At 38.0% G+C, this 16,879-nt stretch overlaps 1 protein-coding gene across 6 annotated transcripts in view; it reads left to right on the plus strand.

Moving 5' to 3' along the window:
• HUWE1 (HECT, UBA and WWE domain containing E3 ubiquitin protein ligase 1) overlaps positions 1 to 16,879 on the plus strand; it is a 1,105,343-nt gene that overhangs the window by 412,970 nt on the left and 675,494 nt on the right. For all 6 annotated transcript variants that reach the window (XM_090389849.1, XM_090389845.1, XM_090389850.1 and 3 more), the window contains exons 30-31: positions 7,053 to 7,175; positions 11,390 to 11,463. In XM_090389849.1, the coding sequence (XP_090245975.1) occupies positions 7,053 to 7,175; positions 11,390 to 11,463 (197 nt within the window). The remainder of the gene's footprint in view (positions 1 to 7,052; positions 7,176 to 11,389; positions 11,464 to 16,879) is intronic.

Here is a 16,879-nt window from a genome sequence, read left to right on the forward strand (position 1 = left end):
ACTGGTCATTACACACTACAGGTAGTCAACTCCCGCGATTCTATGGACTGCCAAAGATTCATAAGGCAGAAGTACCCTTGAGACCTATAGTTTCATTTATAGGGAGTCCTACATATGCGCTATCAGGGTACTTGGCCAAATTAATTGCACCCATAGTGGGGCAGTCCGAGTATGTTGTTAAGGACAGTAGAGTTTGTGAATTTTGTGGGGAATTTGACCATAAATGATGATGAGAGCATGATCTCTTTTGATGTTGTATCTTTATTTACATGTATTCCTATTAATCATGCAGTATATTTTGTAAAAATGGCATTGACCAGGGATGCCTCACTTGGTAATAGATCACTGCTCAGTGTGGAAGATATTTGTACCGGGGTAGAATTATGTCTAGCTAGCACTACCATGTTATTTCAAGGAACTATGTATAAGCAGGTTTGCGGTACGGCCATGGGTTCACCCATTAGTGCCACTGTGGCCAACTTGGCCATGGAGAAGTTGGAAAGTAGGGTTTTTAGTGGGTGTTCGTTTCCTATCAGGAATTGGAGAAGATACGTTGACGATACTTTTGCCCTGGTCCAGAAGGGGAGGGAGGATGATGCCGTTTGCTGGCTTAATAGCTTCTCCCAATTTATACAATTCACCTCAGAGGTGGAAACGGCCGGTACTCTGTCGTTTTTGGATGTATTGGTCTAGGGTGGGTTCTAGGCTTAAGACGTCAGTTTTTAAAAAACCCATGTGTAGAGGTCAATACACCCACTATAATTCAGCACAAGCTGGACAATACGAGAATAGTGTAGCGAAAGCTTTATTTGACAGAGTAAGATCACACAGTACCACTTCTGAGGATAAAGAGAGAGAAATTAATCGTGTCATGGCAGAACTTAGAAAGTGCGAATACCCCCAGAGGATCCCGGATAGATATAGTAGAGGGATGTCCAAGCGTAGGGAGTCGTTCGTCCCGGTAGCCACCACATACATCCCCTACTATCCGGGCCTTACTGAGCATCTGGCAAGAATTTTACGGGGTTATAAGATACGCTGTGTACAGCTTCCTGGGTGGAGGCTGTGCACAGCTGTGTCTCAGGTCAAAGACCGTACACCAAAAGATCTCAGTAGTGGAGTTATTTATAGAATAAAATGCCCGGATTGTGGGGAATGTTATGTGGGGGAAACAAAATGACAGCTTAGGGATCGCCTGGGGGAACATTTAAATGCCATAAGAACCGCTGACTACAGTAAGTCTGCCGTGGCCGAACATGGCTCGAGGGTTTACGGATTGGTTCATCCAGTAAGAATACCATGAATAGAGATAGAGGCATGCGTATTCATCCTATTTTTGAAACAATTGTATTAAATTCGGATGAACAATTTTCTTTGCCACGTACCCGAGACATTTCCGGTTCTGACCATGTGCCGATTGAACCACATGGAGAAATACCACGTGTGGAAGTACCGTGAACCTGCTATTTAAGGAGATGTTGCAGAAAGTTATATTACTGTTGAAGAAGAGAGCTGACGCTCTCGAAAGCTCCAGGTTTTTAGCGCTTTTAATTTTATATTTTAGCTTATTTTATTGTAAATGATCTTTTATTACAGTTTTTAGTATTCCGTAATGTACAGTCATTAGTTTATTGTAAATAATTTGTTTTATATTTTTATACTATTTGTAAAAATTTTAGTTACAGTAAATTTTGTTCAATGGTCGGTGTATGAGTTAATTTCCTAGATATAAGTAATTATAGACCTGTTAGTTTAACTTCTGTTCCTGGAAAATTAATGGAGGCACTGGTTAAAGAAGCACTGCACGATCATCTAGACAAGACTTCAGTTATAGCTCAGACACAGCATGGTTTTGTTAAGGGGAAGTCTTGCCTGACCAATTTGATTGGATACTATGACACAGTCACAAAAGAACTTGATGCAGGGAATAACTTTGATATTATATACTTGGATCTTAGAAAGGCTTTTGATACTGTTGCACATGGAAGACTGCTGCACAAATTGGAGTAGTGTGGCATTGGAGGCAAATTGCTGCTATGGATAAAGGGGTGGTTGAGGGGGGAGAAGACAGAGTGGTAATCAATGGACACTGCTCATCGTGGACTAATGTTATTAGTGGAGTCCCTCAGGGTTCAGTATTGGGTCCATTATTGTTTTCTGTATTTATAAATGATATTGATGATGGTATATCAAGCTTAATGTCCAAGTTTGCAGACGAAAAGAATGTTGGCAGGGTTGTCAAGGACACTACTGACACTAGGCTACTGTAACAGGATCTGGAAAGGTTGAGCAGATGTTCTGAGAGGTGGCAAATGAAGTTTAACGTTGACAAATGTAAAGTACTACATATGGGAAACAGCAATCCCAGAGCAGCGTATCAACTCTGTGGTACTACACTGACAGTGGTAGAGAATGAAAGGGACCTGGGGGTGGTTGTGCAGGCAGATATGAAGTTTTCTGAGAAGTGCAGATGGGCTGCAAGAGTAGCTCATGGTATATTGTCAATGATATATAGGAATTTTTCTAGCAGGGATAAGGAGGTGATTGTTCCCTTGTATAAGACAATGGTCAGGCCACACCTAGAGTACTGTATACATGCCTGGAGGCCTCATTTCAAGAAGGATGTAGAGCTGCTGGAATGAGTACAGAGAAGGGCAACAAGATTAATGAATGGAACAAAGGGGTGCTCTTACGAAGAAAGGCTTAAGTTTTGCAAATTACAGTGTCTGGTGACTTAGGCACCAGCGAGGTGATCTGACGGAGGTGTATAAAGCCTTGAATGGTTTGAGCATGCTCAATGCTAATGGGATTCTTCCTCTTGCTCAGAATAATCACCTGAGAGGGCATAAATTCAAATTGAGAAAAGACAGATGTAGGATAGACGTGAGGAAATTTGCCTTTAGCCAGCGGGTGATTGGTTGGTGGAACAGACTTCCATCCCTTGTCGTGGAAGTTGATAGCCTAAATAAGTTTAAGGCTGAGCTGGACAGGTATTTCGAACGAACAGAGGGGTGAAGTGGAAGTGATTATTTTTTATTTATTTATTTATTATTATTATTATTATTTTTTTTTTTTGGCTGATGCTGCATAAGCTTGCTTTCTTGCATCAAATGCCTCTACTAATGCATAATACAAATTATGCACTTCTCTCCTCACACAGGTAGCATTAGTAGAGGCATGTGATGCAAGAAAGCATCCATTAGCAAGAAAACATGTTGCTTTTTATAGAGGTAGATGCCATAGTCTACTCCACCAGTTCCTGTTGATGAATGCTGTTCCATTGTCCATGACTGTTTATTCACAGAAAATCCTCACTGAGGACCATTCCTCTATCTGCAACTCGTGGACTTGCTTGGTGGCATGGACCAATGCACCTGGGAAATCTCCCAGATCCATTTATAATAATAGTAATAAATGCTGCTAATCTTAAGTTTGTTTCATAGCATTTGAAAATTATGTTCAAGACCAGGCTTAACAAATCCCAACTAATATTTTCTTTTATTATTAGTTATTTCTTTTTTTTCTGACAAATTTGATAGGCAAATTTTGATAACAAAACAATTACCATATTTTCCGGCTTATAAGATGCTTTGGCATACAAGAAGCACCCTAGTTTTGGCCACATATTTTGGAAAAAAATAAAAAAATAAAAAAATAAATATTTCTCCAAAATTATAAAAATAATATTTTGGAGAAAGTAATAATAATAAAATTAAATACGGTAATATATTTTTCTCAAAATAATGGTATATGCTTGGGTAAATGTTCAACCAGTAATGAAATGTTTGTTTCTGAAAAAAGCTGACAGAAGTAAGACAAATACGGGCGTCACTTTCTCTTCGTAAAAGACGGTTGGAATTGAAAAATCCCGATCCAGTCTAATTATCCCGCCATACCATAAAAGCGTGAGATCATAGAGGAATACCTCTATGATCTCGCATGTACTACATAATGAGACTCGTAACAGAGAAGAGAAATGCATAGGATGCATATAAATTATCAAGCAACTCAGAAGCCTATGGCAGATATAAGCTAGTCTGTAATCAGGTCACAAAAGAGGTAAGGCAGCCAAAAGCAGATTACGAGAAATCCTTGGCAAAAGATGCAAAGAAAAACAGCAAGGATTTCTTTACTTATATAAACTCTAAAAGGAAAGGGATGAATCTGATTGGTCCACTTGACATTGATGGTTCGACTGTTGATGATCCTGCTCAGATAGCAAACATACTGAATGAGTATTTTGCATCTACATTCACATATAAGGAATTATTAAGGTTTGAAAATGGCAGAAGGTTATCAAATTGTAGCAGGATACTTAATGATTTTGTAATAACTGAGAGCAAAGTGGAGGAGAAATTGTTGAAGTTAAACATAAGAGAAGCACCTGGGGTGGATGGGATCTATCCAGTTATATTAAAGGAGACGGCAAAGCAACTAAGCAAACCCTTAGCCATAATTATGAGAACATCATTGGACTTAGGGGAGGTTTGCACGGACTGGAGATGTGCAAATGTATCCCCAATTCACAAAGGGGGATCGAAGGGTGACACGAGTAATTACAGACCGGTTAGTTTAACTTCTCTTCCGGGTAAAATAATGGAGTCACTGATTAAAGATGCATTGCAGGATCATCTAGACAAGACTGCAGCAATAATTCAGACACAGCATGGGTTTGTTAAGGGAAAGTCTTGTCTGACAAATTTGATAGGATATTATGATGTGGTTACAAAGGAACTGGATGCAAAAAATAATTTTGATATCATATATTTGGATTTCAGGAAAGCTTTTGATACTGTTGCGCATGGAAGACTATTGTAGAAATTGCAGCAGAATGGTATTAAGGGTAAGTTGCTATAATGGATAAAAGGATGGTTAAGTGGGAGAAGACAGAGGGTGGTAATCAATGGGTGCTGCTCTTTGTGGACTAATGTTATTAGTGGAGTCCCACAGGGTTCGGTGTTGGGTCCACTGTTTTGTATATTTATCAATGATATTGATGAAGGTATATCAGGGTTAATGTCGAAGTTTTCAGATGATACAAAGGTTGGCAGGGTTGTTAATGGCAGTGTGCTACTGTAACAGGATCTAGATAATTTGGGTAGATGGGCCAAGAAGTGGCAACTGAAGTTTAACCTTGAGAAATGCAAAGTACTGCATGTGGGTAGTAGTAACCCCAGAGAAACGTACCAACTGTGTGGTACTACACTTAAGGTGGTAGAAAATGAAAAAGACCTGGGAGGGAGTAATTGTGCAGTCAGATATGAAGTTTTCTGAGCAGTGCAGACAGGCTGCCAGGGCAGGTCATGGGGTTTTGTCAATGATATATAGGAATTTTGCTAGCAGGGAGAAGGTGATTGTCCCTCTGTATAAGGCAATGGTCAGGCCATGCCTTGAGTACTGGGTACAGGTCTGGAGGTCTAATTTTAGGAAGGATGTAGATTTACTTGAACGTGTACAGAGAAGGGCAACAAGATTGGTGAGGGGAATGAAGGGATTCTCTTACCAAGAGAGGCTTATGTTCTGCAAATTGCAGTGGCTGGAGACTAGGCACCTGCGCAGTGATCTGATTGAGGTGTATAAGGCCTTGAATGGGTTGAGCACGCTGAATTCTGATGGGATCCTTCCACTTGTTCAAATTATGGACCTAAGGGCACATAAATTCAAATTAAGAAAGGACAGATGTAGAATAGATGTGTGGAAATTTGCCTTTAGCCACCGGGTGGTTAATTGTTGGAACAAACTTCCACCTGTCGTTGTGGAAGTTGGTAGGTTGAATAAATTTAAGGAGGAACTGGACAGGCATTTTGAGGGAATAGTGTGTTTTTTTTTTTTTTTTGGGCTGATGCTGCTTAAGCTCATACACTTGCGTTCTTGCATCACATGCCACTACTACCACCACAAAAGCGCGAGATCATATTATAGAGGAAGCAGACACATGGGCAAATGAAACAAGTTTTTACTTATACTTATGTCTGATTGTGAGATTCATATCACGCAGATTTCAGCAAATTTTCCATGAAAAAAAGATTACTTGTATAGATTGTAACCACTGATATCTGTTAAAAATATATTTCAACAGATAAAGCTTAAGTAAAATTGGTGTGAATTTCAAAGGGAAGTTTTCAGAACTGTTTACCAGCACTGTGTCATCGAAAATACATTGCCGGTAGTCTTTAGGCCTAATCTGACATTGACCATATAAGACACAGGGTGATTTTCCGAGTATTTTTTCGTGAAAAAAACCGCGTCTTATAAGACGGAAAATACAGTACATAATAATAAAAAAATGATCAGAAGTCAAACCAATAATGAAAGAAAATTAAAATTCACATTATTACTTTAATTGATATTTTTGTTTACAAATTTAAATTTCTTTGGTGGACAGTCACCATCAACGTGCCCAGCAGAATGTTAGAAATAAAGTCTCTTGAATGATTTTAGTAGATGAAATTTGGCCTTAGAACTTTTTTGCTCCACTGAACAACAATAACCACCACCTGCAATCAGAAAATTTAACTTGTTACCATGCAATAATGCAATTTACAAAAATGTATACTGCTGCTCCATATATACAATATGTGACCTATCTCGCCTAGTGGCCTTTGCACTTATTATAAGCAACACTACCCATGTCAGCGTATACCTGTATCGGTAGTTGGTAGGCAAATATGGGGATTCGGGAATTGTTTCCTTCTACACAGAACTTTTTCCTTGAATGCACTTCACTTATGAGATCATTTTTTCACTCTGTAACACCCATATTCTCTTTGATTGTCATTTCCCAGTATGAGCTGCAGATGAATTTTGATAGCTCAAATTAATTTCAGTAGTCTAACACTACAATATCAGTAATAATCATAACCCCCAACAACCAGACCTAAACTGTGGGAGCTCTGCCACTTGTGCTAACATATGCTAATATTTGTGGTGATGTCTTGCTAGTTTTATATCTTATTTCAAATTCTTCAGTGGTAGACCCACAATTGCATTGTGTAGAAAGTGTAGAGCCTTTGACAATATAAATAACTTTATGACCATAATCTATGTTTCAGGTTGACATTTTACATCTGTTCTGTTGGATTCACATCTCCAATGTTGTTTGACGATAGAAAGTATCCATACCACCTTATGCTTGAAAAATTTGTTAGTTGTGGTGGACAAGATGCCTTTTTTGAGTAAGTATTTTTATTTTTAATATTTTTACTTTTTTTTTGCAAAGGAGTTGTATGGAAAGTATACAACATATTTGTAACTGCAGGCTGTGGGACAATGATATTTGGTTGATTATTAGTAACAAGTTGCTCCTTCAATTTCAAAAACAGGTCAATTGTGGATTTTTTTTTACTTATTTAATATATCTTTAATAAATTAATTGCCTTAATGATGTTTCTGAGTGTATTTTTCTATTTAGTTAAGTATTTTTATGTAAAAGGCAATGGTCAGGCCACACAGTGAGTACTGCATACAGGTCTGGAGGCCTCATTTTAGGAAGGATGTAGAGTTGCTAAAATGAGCTGAGAAGAGCAACAGGATTGGTGAGGGGAACAAAGGGGTGCTCTTACCAAGAAAGGCTTAAGTCCTGCAAATTGAAGCATCTGGAGACTAGGCACCTGCAATGTGATTTGATTGAGTTGTATAAGGCCTTGAATGATTTGAGCAGGCTGAATGGGTTCTTCCTCTTGTTTAGATTACAAACCTGAGGTGGGCATAAACTAAAATTGAGGAAAAACGGTTGTTGAGTAGATGTGTGGAAATTTGCCTTAGGTAGTGGGTAGTTCATTGCTGGAACAAACTTCCATCCTTCATTGTGGAAGTTTCATAGCTTTAGTAAATTCAAGGAAGAACTGGACAAAGTTTTGGACCGAATGAATAAGTGAAATGGGAAGTTTTTTTTTTTTATGAAGCTGTATAAGCTTGCTTTCTTGCATCACACGCATTCTACTAACACTAATGCTATTTAATAAGTTATTACAGCTATTACAGTTATTAGAAGAAGAGATGCTTTTTTTATCGTATGACATGAGCAACGCATGAAGGAACCAGTTTTTTCCTGCTTCCTTCGTGTATTGTGGCTGTGAGATCCAACGGGATAGTGTGGCACCATTGTGAGATCCAAGGCAGGATTCGAACCCGTGACCTTTGGTTTGCCAGGCAGGCACTGTACCTACACGGCTAACCCGGTCGGCAGAGAGGTTTTGGAAAAGGTTCAAAGAAAAGTGACTGCAGAGTTTCATAACTAAATGGGTAAAGGGAGATCAATTGAGGTGTGTGAAGTGTTTGAGTAAAGTGAATAAGGAATGTGTTATCTCTTGTGAGGCAAGAACCAGAGGACACAAATTCTCAGGGAATTACAGAAGACCCACTGCCTATCATGTGAACTTCTCATGAAGTTAACTTGATAGGCAGTGGGTTGTCAAACACTAGAATAAATTGCCTCCCTATCTTGCTAAATTCAAAGTACAATTCAATGGTTGCCTTGTGGAAGTGGCAAGAACATTATGGTTTGTATTATTACAGTCAGTCCTCGTATAGCATGATAGTTGCGTTCCTAGAAACCATCGTGCAATGCAAAATCGTGCAATATAAACGACAGGCCCTATGGGAAAAATGGGGTTATGTGCCAACCACCCAACACATTTGTAACCAAAACATAACCAAACACAATAAATAATCGTAATAAAATACTTAAGCATTTTATTATGACTATTACGTAATAAAATATTGCTAATGCTTTTGCTTTTATCGTAAGCAAACTTGTTTTTTGTTTGATTTTCTATCCAAACAGATGACAGCTGTTCCATCTCTTCCAATTCTTTGTGTCTTAATCTAATGGATTTTAATTACACTTTGAGTTGTTCCTGCTATGAAAGTTTTTATTTTCTCTGCATTCTTTGTAATTCTCGGCGTTGCCTCATTTAGGTCTGTAGCACGTGCAATATCACATGGTCTTTCATTTCGCTCAAAGCATTTCACAATTTCATATTTTTTCTCTATCGACAGAGGTGGACTGGCCATAAGCCTTACCGGGGACACCCCGTTGGCCAGTGTGATTTAGGCCATAAACGATGGTTAAGAGACCACTATAAATTTTCCCCGGTAAGAATTTTTAACCCGGTCCATCTCTGTTTATCAATATTGCTTTTCTTTTTCTCTCTGAATCTGTAGTGTCCTCACCAGGACGCTTCCTTTTCAGACCTTTTAAGTATTTTATTCATTTTTAGGGAATAAAGCACAATTACAAAACGAGGCGGCACGCTTGATACATATAAACAAAGCTGCGCGCGTGTGTAGCAACTGAATAAACAACACCGTAAAGGCTGAGATACACTATTAACACCCCACATTTTACTAAAGCACATTTAGCATTAGTAGAGGCATTTGATGCAAGAAAGCAAGCTTATGCAGCATCAGCCAAAAAAAAAAAAAAAAAAAACCACTTCCACTTCACCCCTCTGTTCGTTCAAAATATCTGTCCAGCTGAGCCTTAAACTTATTTAGGCTATCAACTTCCACGACAAGGGATGGAAGTCTGTTCCACCAACCAACCACCCTCTGGCTAAAGGCAAATTTCCGCACGTCTATCCTGCATCTGTCTTTCCTCAATTTGAATTTATGCCCTCTCAGGTGATTATTCTGAGCAAGAGGAAGAATCCCATCAGCATTGAGCATGCTCAAACCATTCAAGGCTTTATACACCTCTATCAGATCACCTCGCTGGTGCCTACTCTCCAGACACTGTAATTTGCAAAACTTAAGCCTTTCTTCATAAGAGCACCCCTTTGTTCCATTCACTAATCTTGTTGCCCTTCTCTCTACTCGTTCCAGCAGCTCTACACCCTTCTTGAAATGAGGCCTCCAAACCTGTATACAGTACTCTAGGTGTGGCCTGACCATTGCCTTATACAAGGGAATAATCATCTCCCTATCCCTGCTAGAAAAATTCCTCTATATCATTGACAATACACAATGAGCTACTCTTGCAGCCCGTCTGCACTGCTCAGAGAACTTCATATTTGCCTGCACAACCACCCCCAGGTCCCTTTCATTCTCTACCACTGTCAATGTAGTACAACAGAATTGATACATTGCTCTGGGGTTGCTGTTTACCATGTGTAGTACTTTACATTTGTCAATGTTAAACTTCATTTGCCACCTCTCAGCCCATCTGCTCAACCTTTGCAGATCCTGTTGCAGCAGCATAGTGTCAGTAGTGTCCTTGAGAACCCTGCCTACCTTTGTATCGTCTGCAAACTTGGACATTAAGCTTGATATACCCTCATCAATATCATTTATGAATACAGAAAACAATAATGGATCCAACACTGAACCCTGAGGGACTCCACTAATAACATTAGTCCACGACGAGCAGTGTCCATTGAAACCAACTTGCCCATCTCTCCAACGATCGTAAAAAGCACGCGCTTCTATAGCGGGGCTAATTAATTCCTGGCGACGTCTGCACTCGACCCACCAAAGTTCCGACTTCTCACCTAACGCCACAACGGATGGGTTGGTATCTGGGGGTTACTACCATAAAACAATAAAAATTCCAGTTGCGTTTCTGCTAGTGGAATCTGTTATAAACTGGTAGTAAACTCGATCTAATTGCATTTGCGATTATACCGATAGCTGGAATCGTGTTGGTTTTTACGTTATTATGGTGAAATGTGTTTCCCCTTCACTGATATAAAAAACATAAATACATTTTCAGAATCTTCTCTTCATTCCTATCGTGTTGCGTTCGGTTGGGGTGATTCCGCGTTCGACTGCCATTTCTTGTAAACACAAAGGCGAATCGTGCATAAGCGAATTCGGTTCGTGTTATATAAGATATCGTTCCCCTATTTATAAATCGTGTATGATCGAATTCGTGTAGTGTAAACACGTGTTATACGAGGACTGACTGTATTTTATTTAATTTAATTATTTTTTTTTTTTTTGGCTGATGATGAAAAGATGCTTCTTTGGTCTTACTTATACTAAATCATAGTTCATTTCTTTAAGGATTATTCTTTAACTGAACATGTAGATAATTTTTAATTAAATTTTTATTCAATTCCTTTCCAATGAGAATTTCTAAAGGTGTCATTGTTAAGTGCAGTAGTTCGTTCTAGTCTTTATTGTTTATGTAAATAGTTGTATAATCTACATTCGCAAATATTGTAATATTTGAACTTATGGTAATTTTTTTGCATAATTTCAAGAATTGATATCATGTAATCAGATTCTGTAAGTGTGGGGAACATAATAGTTATGTACTCTACACCCTTATTGACAGTTGGTTTTTAATATTTTTCTCCGGTGTAATGCTGAGATTAGCATCTGTATGTATGCTTGCTACCACACCAGCATAATTATTCCTTTAAAATAAAAGCATTCTGTTTTTTAGGACATTTCGGTGGGCCTTAACCTGTGGTGGTAAAGTTCCAATTGAAGAAGGATTGGAGCACCCTGACCTTCCAGGTAACTTTAATTCTTAAAAATCTTCTTCTTACAGATTGTTTACTCTGATTATTTAATTTTCTGATGATTGTCATTATTTTTTGAAAATTTATCTTTACCCCTGTAATAGTAAATGCAATATGTGGAAAAGTCATATATTACATGTCTTTCATACATGTATTAGAGAAATTTTTAATTTCTTTTTATATGATATTTAGTCTGTCACTAATTGTTAACTTTTGGTGGTTGTATGTAACATATACCAGTATAGAACCTGATATATTTTTCTGTTTTAAATAAAACAAAAATGAATTTTGATTTCACAGAAATATCAAAGTTTGTTATTAACATGCAAAGTTGGTCATTAACATGCAAAGATTGCATTTATCTGTATACAGTAACATGTCTTATAGGATATTGTTTTAAAAATCATCACCACTGTATTGTCAAAATATAAAATCGTAGCCACTAAAAATCTAGTAGAACCCAATTTCTCTTTTGATTGTCAGAATTATGATTAGTAGTGCAAGAAATCTTCGGTCTCTACAGGAATTTGATGCAAGGTTATGATGAAAAGGGAACTTCTGTAAAAAAAATAACTTTAAGGTGAATGAAATAAGTTTTTTATAAAGTTATGCACTGAAGATGAGGAATGGTTATAGACCAGCCACTTCCTGTCAGTGGTTAGTAGTGTAAGATTTGTGACAGTTTATTTGAATTTTAGCAAGACATTTGACTCAGTCCCTCATGAGAGGTTATTGTATAAGCTGGAGCATGTTGGGATTACAGAAAAACTTGTAAGATGGATTGCTGGATGGCTGCAGGACAGAAGACAGAGGGTTGTGATTAATAGATGTTCCTCAGATTGCTGTAGAGTCAGAAGTGGGTTCTTGGACCACTGTTGTTTCTGATTTCCCTAAATGACATCGATGATGGGATATACAGGCCTTGATATCAAAATTTACAGACCATGTAAAGAATGGTAGAGTAGTTAATGACCAGTACCAAGCAGTACTCCTTCAGGATGACTTGAATAGGCTGGAAGAATGGTCAGATAAGAGGCAGCTATGTTTTAATGCAGCAAACTTGGGGTATAGCAACCCCAACATAAATTACACACTTGATTGGATTGAATTAAAAACAATAGAGGAAGAAAAGGATCTTGGAGTTATAATACAGGCAGATATTGTTTTCTAAGCAGCATAAACAGACAGCCAGGAAAAACCCCACTGTGTTTCTATCGATGATTTTTGAACATTATCCTGTAGAGATATGAAGGTCATAGTCCCACTGTATAAGGCAATTGTAAAACCACATTTGGAATACTGTGGTCAAGTTTGGAGATTTCATTTGAAAAAAGATATTGAGCTATTTCAAATGGTCCAAAGAAGGACAACTTGCATGGCGAGATTGCCAAATGGGTGATCATATAAAGACTGCAGATATGTGGGCTACAAAGCTCGGAAACCAGGCACCACAGAGGTGACCTGATTGAGGTTTATAACGCTCTTGAGAATGGTTAGTAAAATGAATGCAGATGGAATTTTCACTATTATTATAGAGAATTCAAGAACTTGTGGTCACATTCAAATTACAGGGGAAGAAGTTTAGACTATAGATTGCATAGGAAGTTTTCTTTTAGTTAGAGAGTTGATGATCGCTGTAAGAGGTTACCTTCATGGGTAGTTGAGGCTGACAGTTTGAATAAATTCACAGGTCATCTGGATAGTTACCTATGTGAGGAGGGAAGCAAATAATTTGTACAGTATTTTTTCTACTTTTTTTTTAGTCAGCACAGCAAAAGCCTTTGGCATTCTTACACTGTATGGGCTATTACTGTGTGCGCACCCAGACATCCCTCATTGATAACCAGTATGGTTAACCTCCATAGTTGAGTGGTCAGCAGTGGGAGTGCAGCAGCACATGGTCTCTGTTGAGTAGACTGGGGTTCAAGCACCCTGACTGCTAACTATGGTCGATCTGCCAACCCTCACTGGAGCAGCGTGGCAGATTATGATCCATTTCCCTCAACATGAATCGTTGAGGAGGCGTCCATTCCGCAGTGGGTTGATGTGATGGCTGCAGTTTTCTTTTTTCCTTTTTCCCCCCCCCTTTTTTCTCTTTTTTTTTTTATTTTTTAATTTTTTATGGTTAACCTAGCTGTGTTGACATGTTACCTCACAGGCTGCCCTTAAAAATCACATAAAAATGTTACCATTAACCAGTGATTTAAGATATACATTTTTTCCCCACCCTTCCAAAATATTATTTTGGAAGGGTGGGGAAATAAATATTATTTTGGAAGGTTTTTTTTTTTTTTTGGTTTTTTTCGTTTGGCTTATTGTCTGGATTTTAGTGGCATTTTCAGCAGTACTATTCATATTTTCACTTTTTTTTAAATAAAAGGTGTGAAACAGCATCTTTTAAATTTTTTTTTTTTTTTTTTTTAATTCAAGTAATAAGTATTACAGTACATTAAGGAAAGATGAATTATTTGATATTGTTCAAACAGAATTTGAAAACCCAAAATATCTTCTAGAAATTAAGAAGCAATTGGGACACCTGGCAGGTAACCTGTCACTATTTTTGCTACGTTCTGGGTTTCCACCACAAAAGTGTAGCATGCTGGTGTGTGGCAGTTGTTATGAAAATGTGCATGTGTTTTTGTAAGGGATTTTCTGTATGGAAAGTTGGTTATCAAAATAAAAGGAGTATGGAATACACATGTTTGGGTGTGCTGAAGTATATAACCATGTGCAAGTGTAATGTTATATACATTATAAATTAGTTTTCATTATTTTGACAGTGGATGCTATTGACATAACTAATGCTGAGATAATACATCTAGTGGAAACAGACTATTTGTGAAGGTTATGATGAGAGCCTCAACATGTAAATGGAATGAGTGGATAAGAGTGATTGTCTTATTATGAGTGTCTTCAATTTATCCCTAATTGATTGGAGCAAGCGTGGGAGGAGAAACTCACAGTGAGAAACAATTTTTAAATCAAGTAGATGAGTTATTTTTGTCAAAATGTTAGGGAAAGTAAGAGGAAAAAAAAAATATTTTAGATGTGATCAGCTCCCAGGAAACAGATGACATCATAGAGCAGAAAATACAAGAGCCAACTCCAGGGTTTCCCCTATCTGTTGCTGAAGAGTAACTGTACATTATTGACAATTTGTGGTTTTGCAAAACATCTTGATACACCAACTTCACAGGAATGATTAGATTACAACAAATCAGTCTCTTGGCCGAGACCAATGGAGTATAGCTGCCCATTTGACTATATATCCATAAAGTACACTTGGAACTTAGTTATTATAATATGTTGAAGGCACCAATTTCTACATTAATCTTCAACTTATACAGATAGTTAAAACCTACCAGTTCAGTTCCAATGAGTTTAGACCTATATAGATAGTTAAAACCTACCAGTTCAGTTACAATGACGTTAGACCTATATCTTACAAATTTATATAATTTAAGATTTACAATTTATGCACCTTATTAGAGTCTGAAGTCCAAGGACACCGCCCACCCAACAGTGAACCTGGCACATCAGCTTATATATACTAAATGCTAATATTGCCTTCCGCAATAAATACAAATAAATTTCCTCATCACAGGTCCTGCAACAATACAATTAATACCAAGGCAACTATATACAGTGGTAGGACACTAATAACAATTATTCTCAGTCGGCAAGTCCTTTCCTCCTGCGAAAGCCTTGTCTACAAAGTTAACCACTCAGTGCCTGATAAATTTTCTTTACATTCTAAAAACTTGATGAATTTATTTACATCCATTCTGACATTCCCTGTCAGAGACTAGGTAATTTGGAATCTCCTCTCTTTGATCTTCTCTGGATTAAAATATCTCTATGTCATTCTGTCACATTCATATATTGTCTCTAACGTTCTCCCAACTCCACTAATCACTTGGAGCTCTTTGACTTCCTCTCTTTGCAACTTGACTTTCTCCAGTCGAACTTTCCTAACAGTGGGGTAATTTTCCTTGGTGATTTTAATGTTCACAACTCCAGCTGACTTCTGTTTTCTAGTTACACCGACCCAGCTGGTCAGGATGCTGTGTCTTTTGCAATTACTAATGACCTTGCACAGATTGTTCATTTGCCTACAAGAATACTGGACAATCCTAATCATACAGCCAAATGTTTGATCTTTTTCTCATAAACAAACCTAAGTACACGGTCGAAGTGAGACGTCCTTTAGGCACTTCAGATCACAACTTAGTGATTGTCTCTTCTCCACTGGAACCTTTATCTCATGGCTATTTCCAACCTCATGTTGTTTGGCATTACAAGAATGCAAAATGGGATGACCAGCGAGACTTCTTTTCCTTGGTCGGTTTCTGTTTCAAAACTTCTGATGTCAACGTTTGCTCAGATTGCGTCAGTGAAATTATTCTTGCAGGAATGGAATCCTTTATCCCACACTCCACTTTAAAATCTCGTCCTTTATCTAAACCTTGGTTTTCCAATAAATGTGCTAAGGCTGTTCAAGAGAAGAATGTTGCATATCGTAATTGGCTTGTTTCTAATTCTTCAGTTTCATTTTCTGCCTACACCAAAGCTCGCAACAATTGTAAAGCAGTTATTAAACAGTCCAAACTAGAGTTCGAACAGGCTAAGAGTAGAAAACTTGCTTCTTGCCCTAATGGTAGCCGAGCATTCTGGTCTCTTGCCAAAGCTATTGGCCACAACTTTTGCCCATCTCTGCTCTCACCTCTGTACAAACCAGATGGTTCTGTTGTCACTTCAGCCAAGGATAAAGCTCACCTGCTAGCACCCCATTTTTCTTCCAACTCATGTATTAATGATCTTGGTAAAACACCTCCCACCATGCTCCATTCAATGCCTCCTGTGGTCGTCCATCAAAAGGATGCCAGAAGGATTTTGACGAATCTTGAAGCTAAGAAATACCAGGTCCCGATGGTATTTCTCCACTTGTTCTCAAAACCTGTGCTCCTGAACTTACTCCTATTCTTTGCCGCCTTTTTTCACTTTCTTATTCCAAAGGTGTTTTTCCTTCTGCTTGGAAATTGGTCCATACCCAGCCAGTTTCCTCAAAAGTGTGACAAATCTCTTCCATTCAATTATCATTCCAATGCACTTACTTTTACTCTTTCTAAAGTAATGGAGAAATCAAATAACCGCCAACTCTTGAACTACTTAGAAAACTTCCGTCTGATCAACGATTGCGAGTATGGATTCCATCAGTGTCGATCCACTGGTGATGTTCTGGCTTATGTTACCCATTTATGGACTAATTCAATGGAAAGGTTTGGCGAAACACAAGTAGTTGCTCTTGACATCTCAAAGGCTTTCATTAGCATTAGCATTAGTAGAGGCATATGATGCAAGAAAGCAAGCTTATTCAGCATCAGCCAAAAAAAAAAAAAAAAAAAAAAAAA

This window comes from Mastigoproctus giganteus, chromosome 2 (genome assembly GCF_048544385.1).
Source record: "Mastigoproctus giganteus isolate SK-2022 chromosome 2, ASM4854438v1, whole genome shotgun sequence".
Lineage (NCBI taxonomy): Eukaryota > Metazoa > Arthropoda > Arachnida > Uropygi > Thelyphonidae > Mastigoproctus > Mastigoproctus giganteus.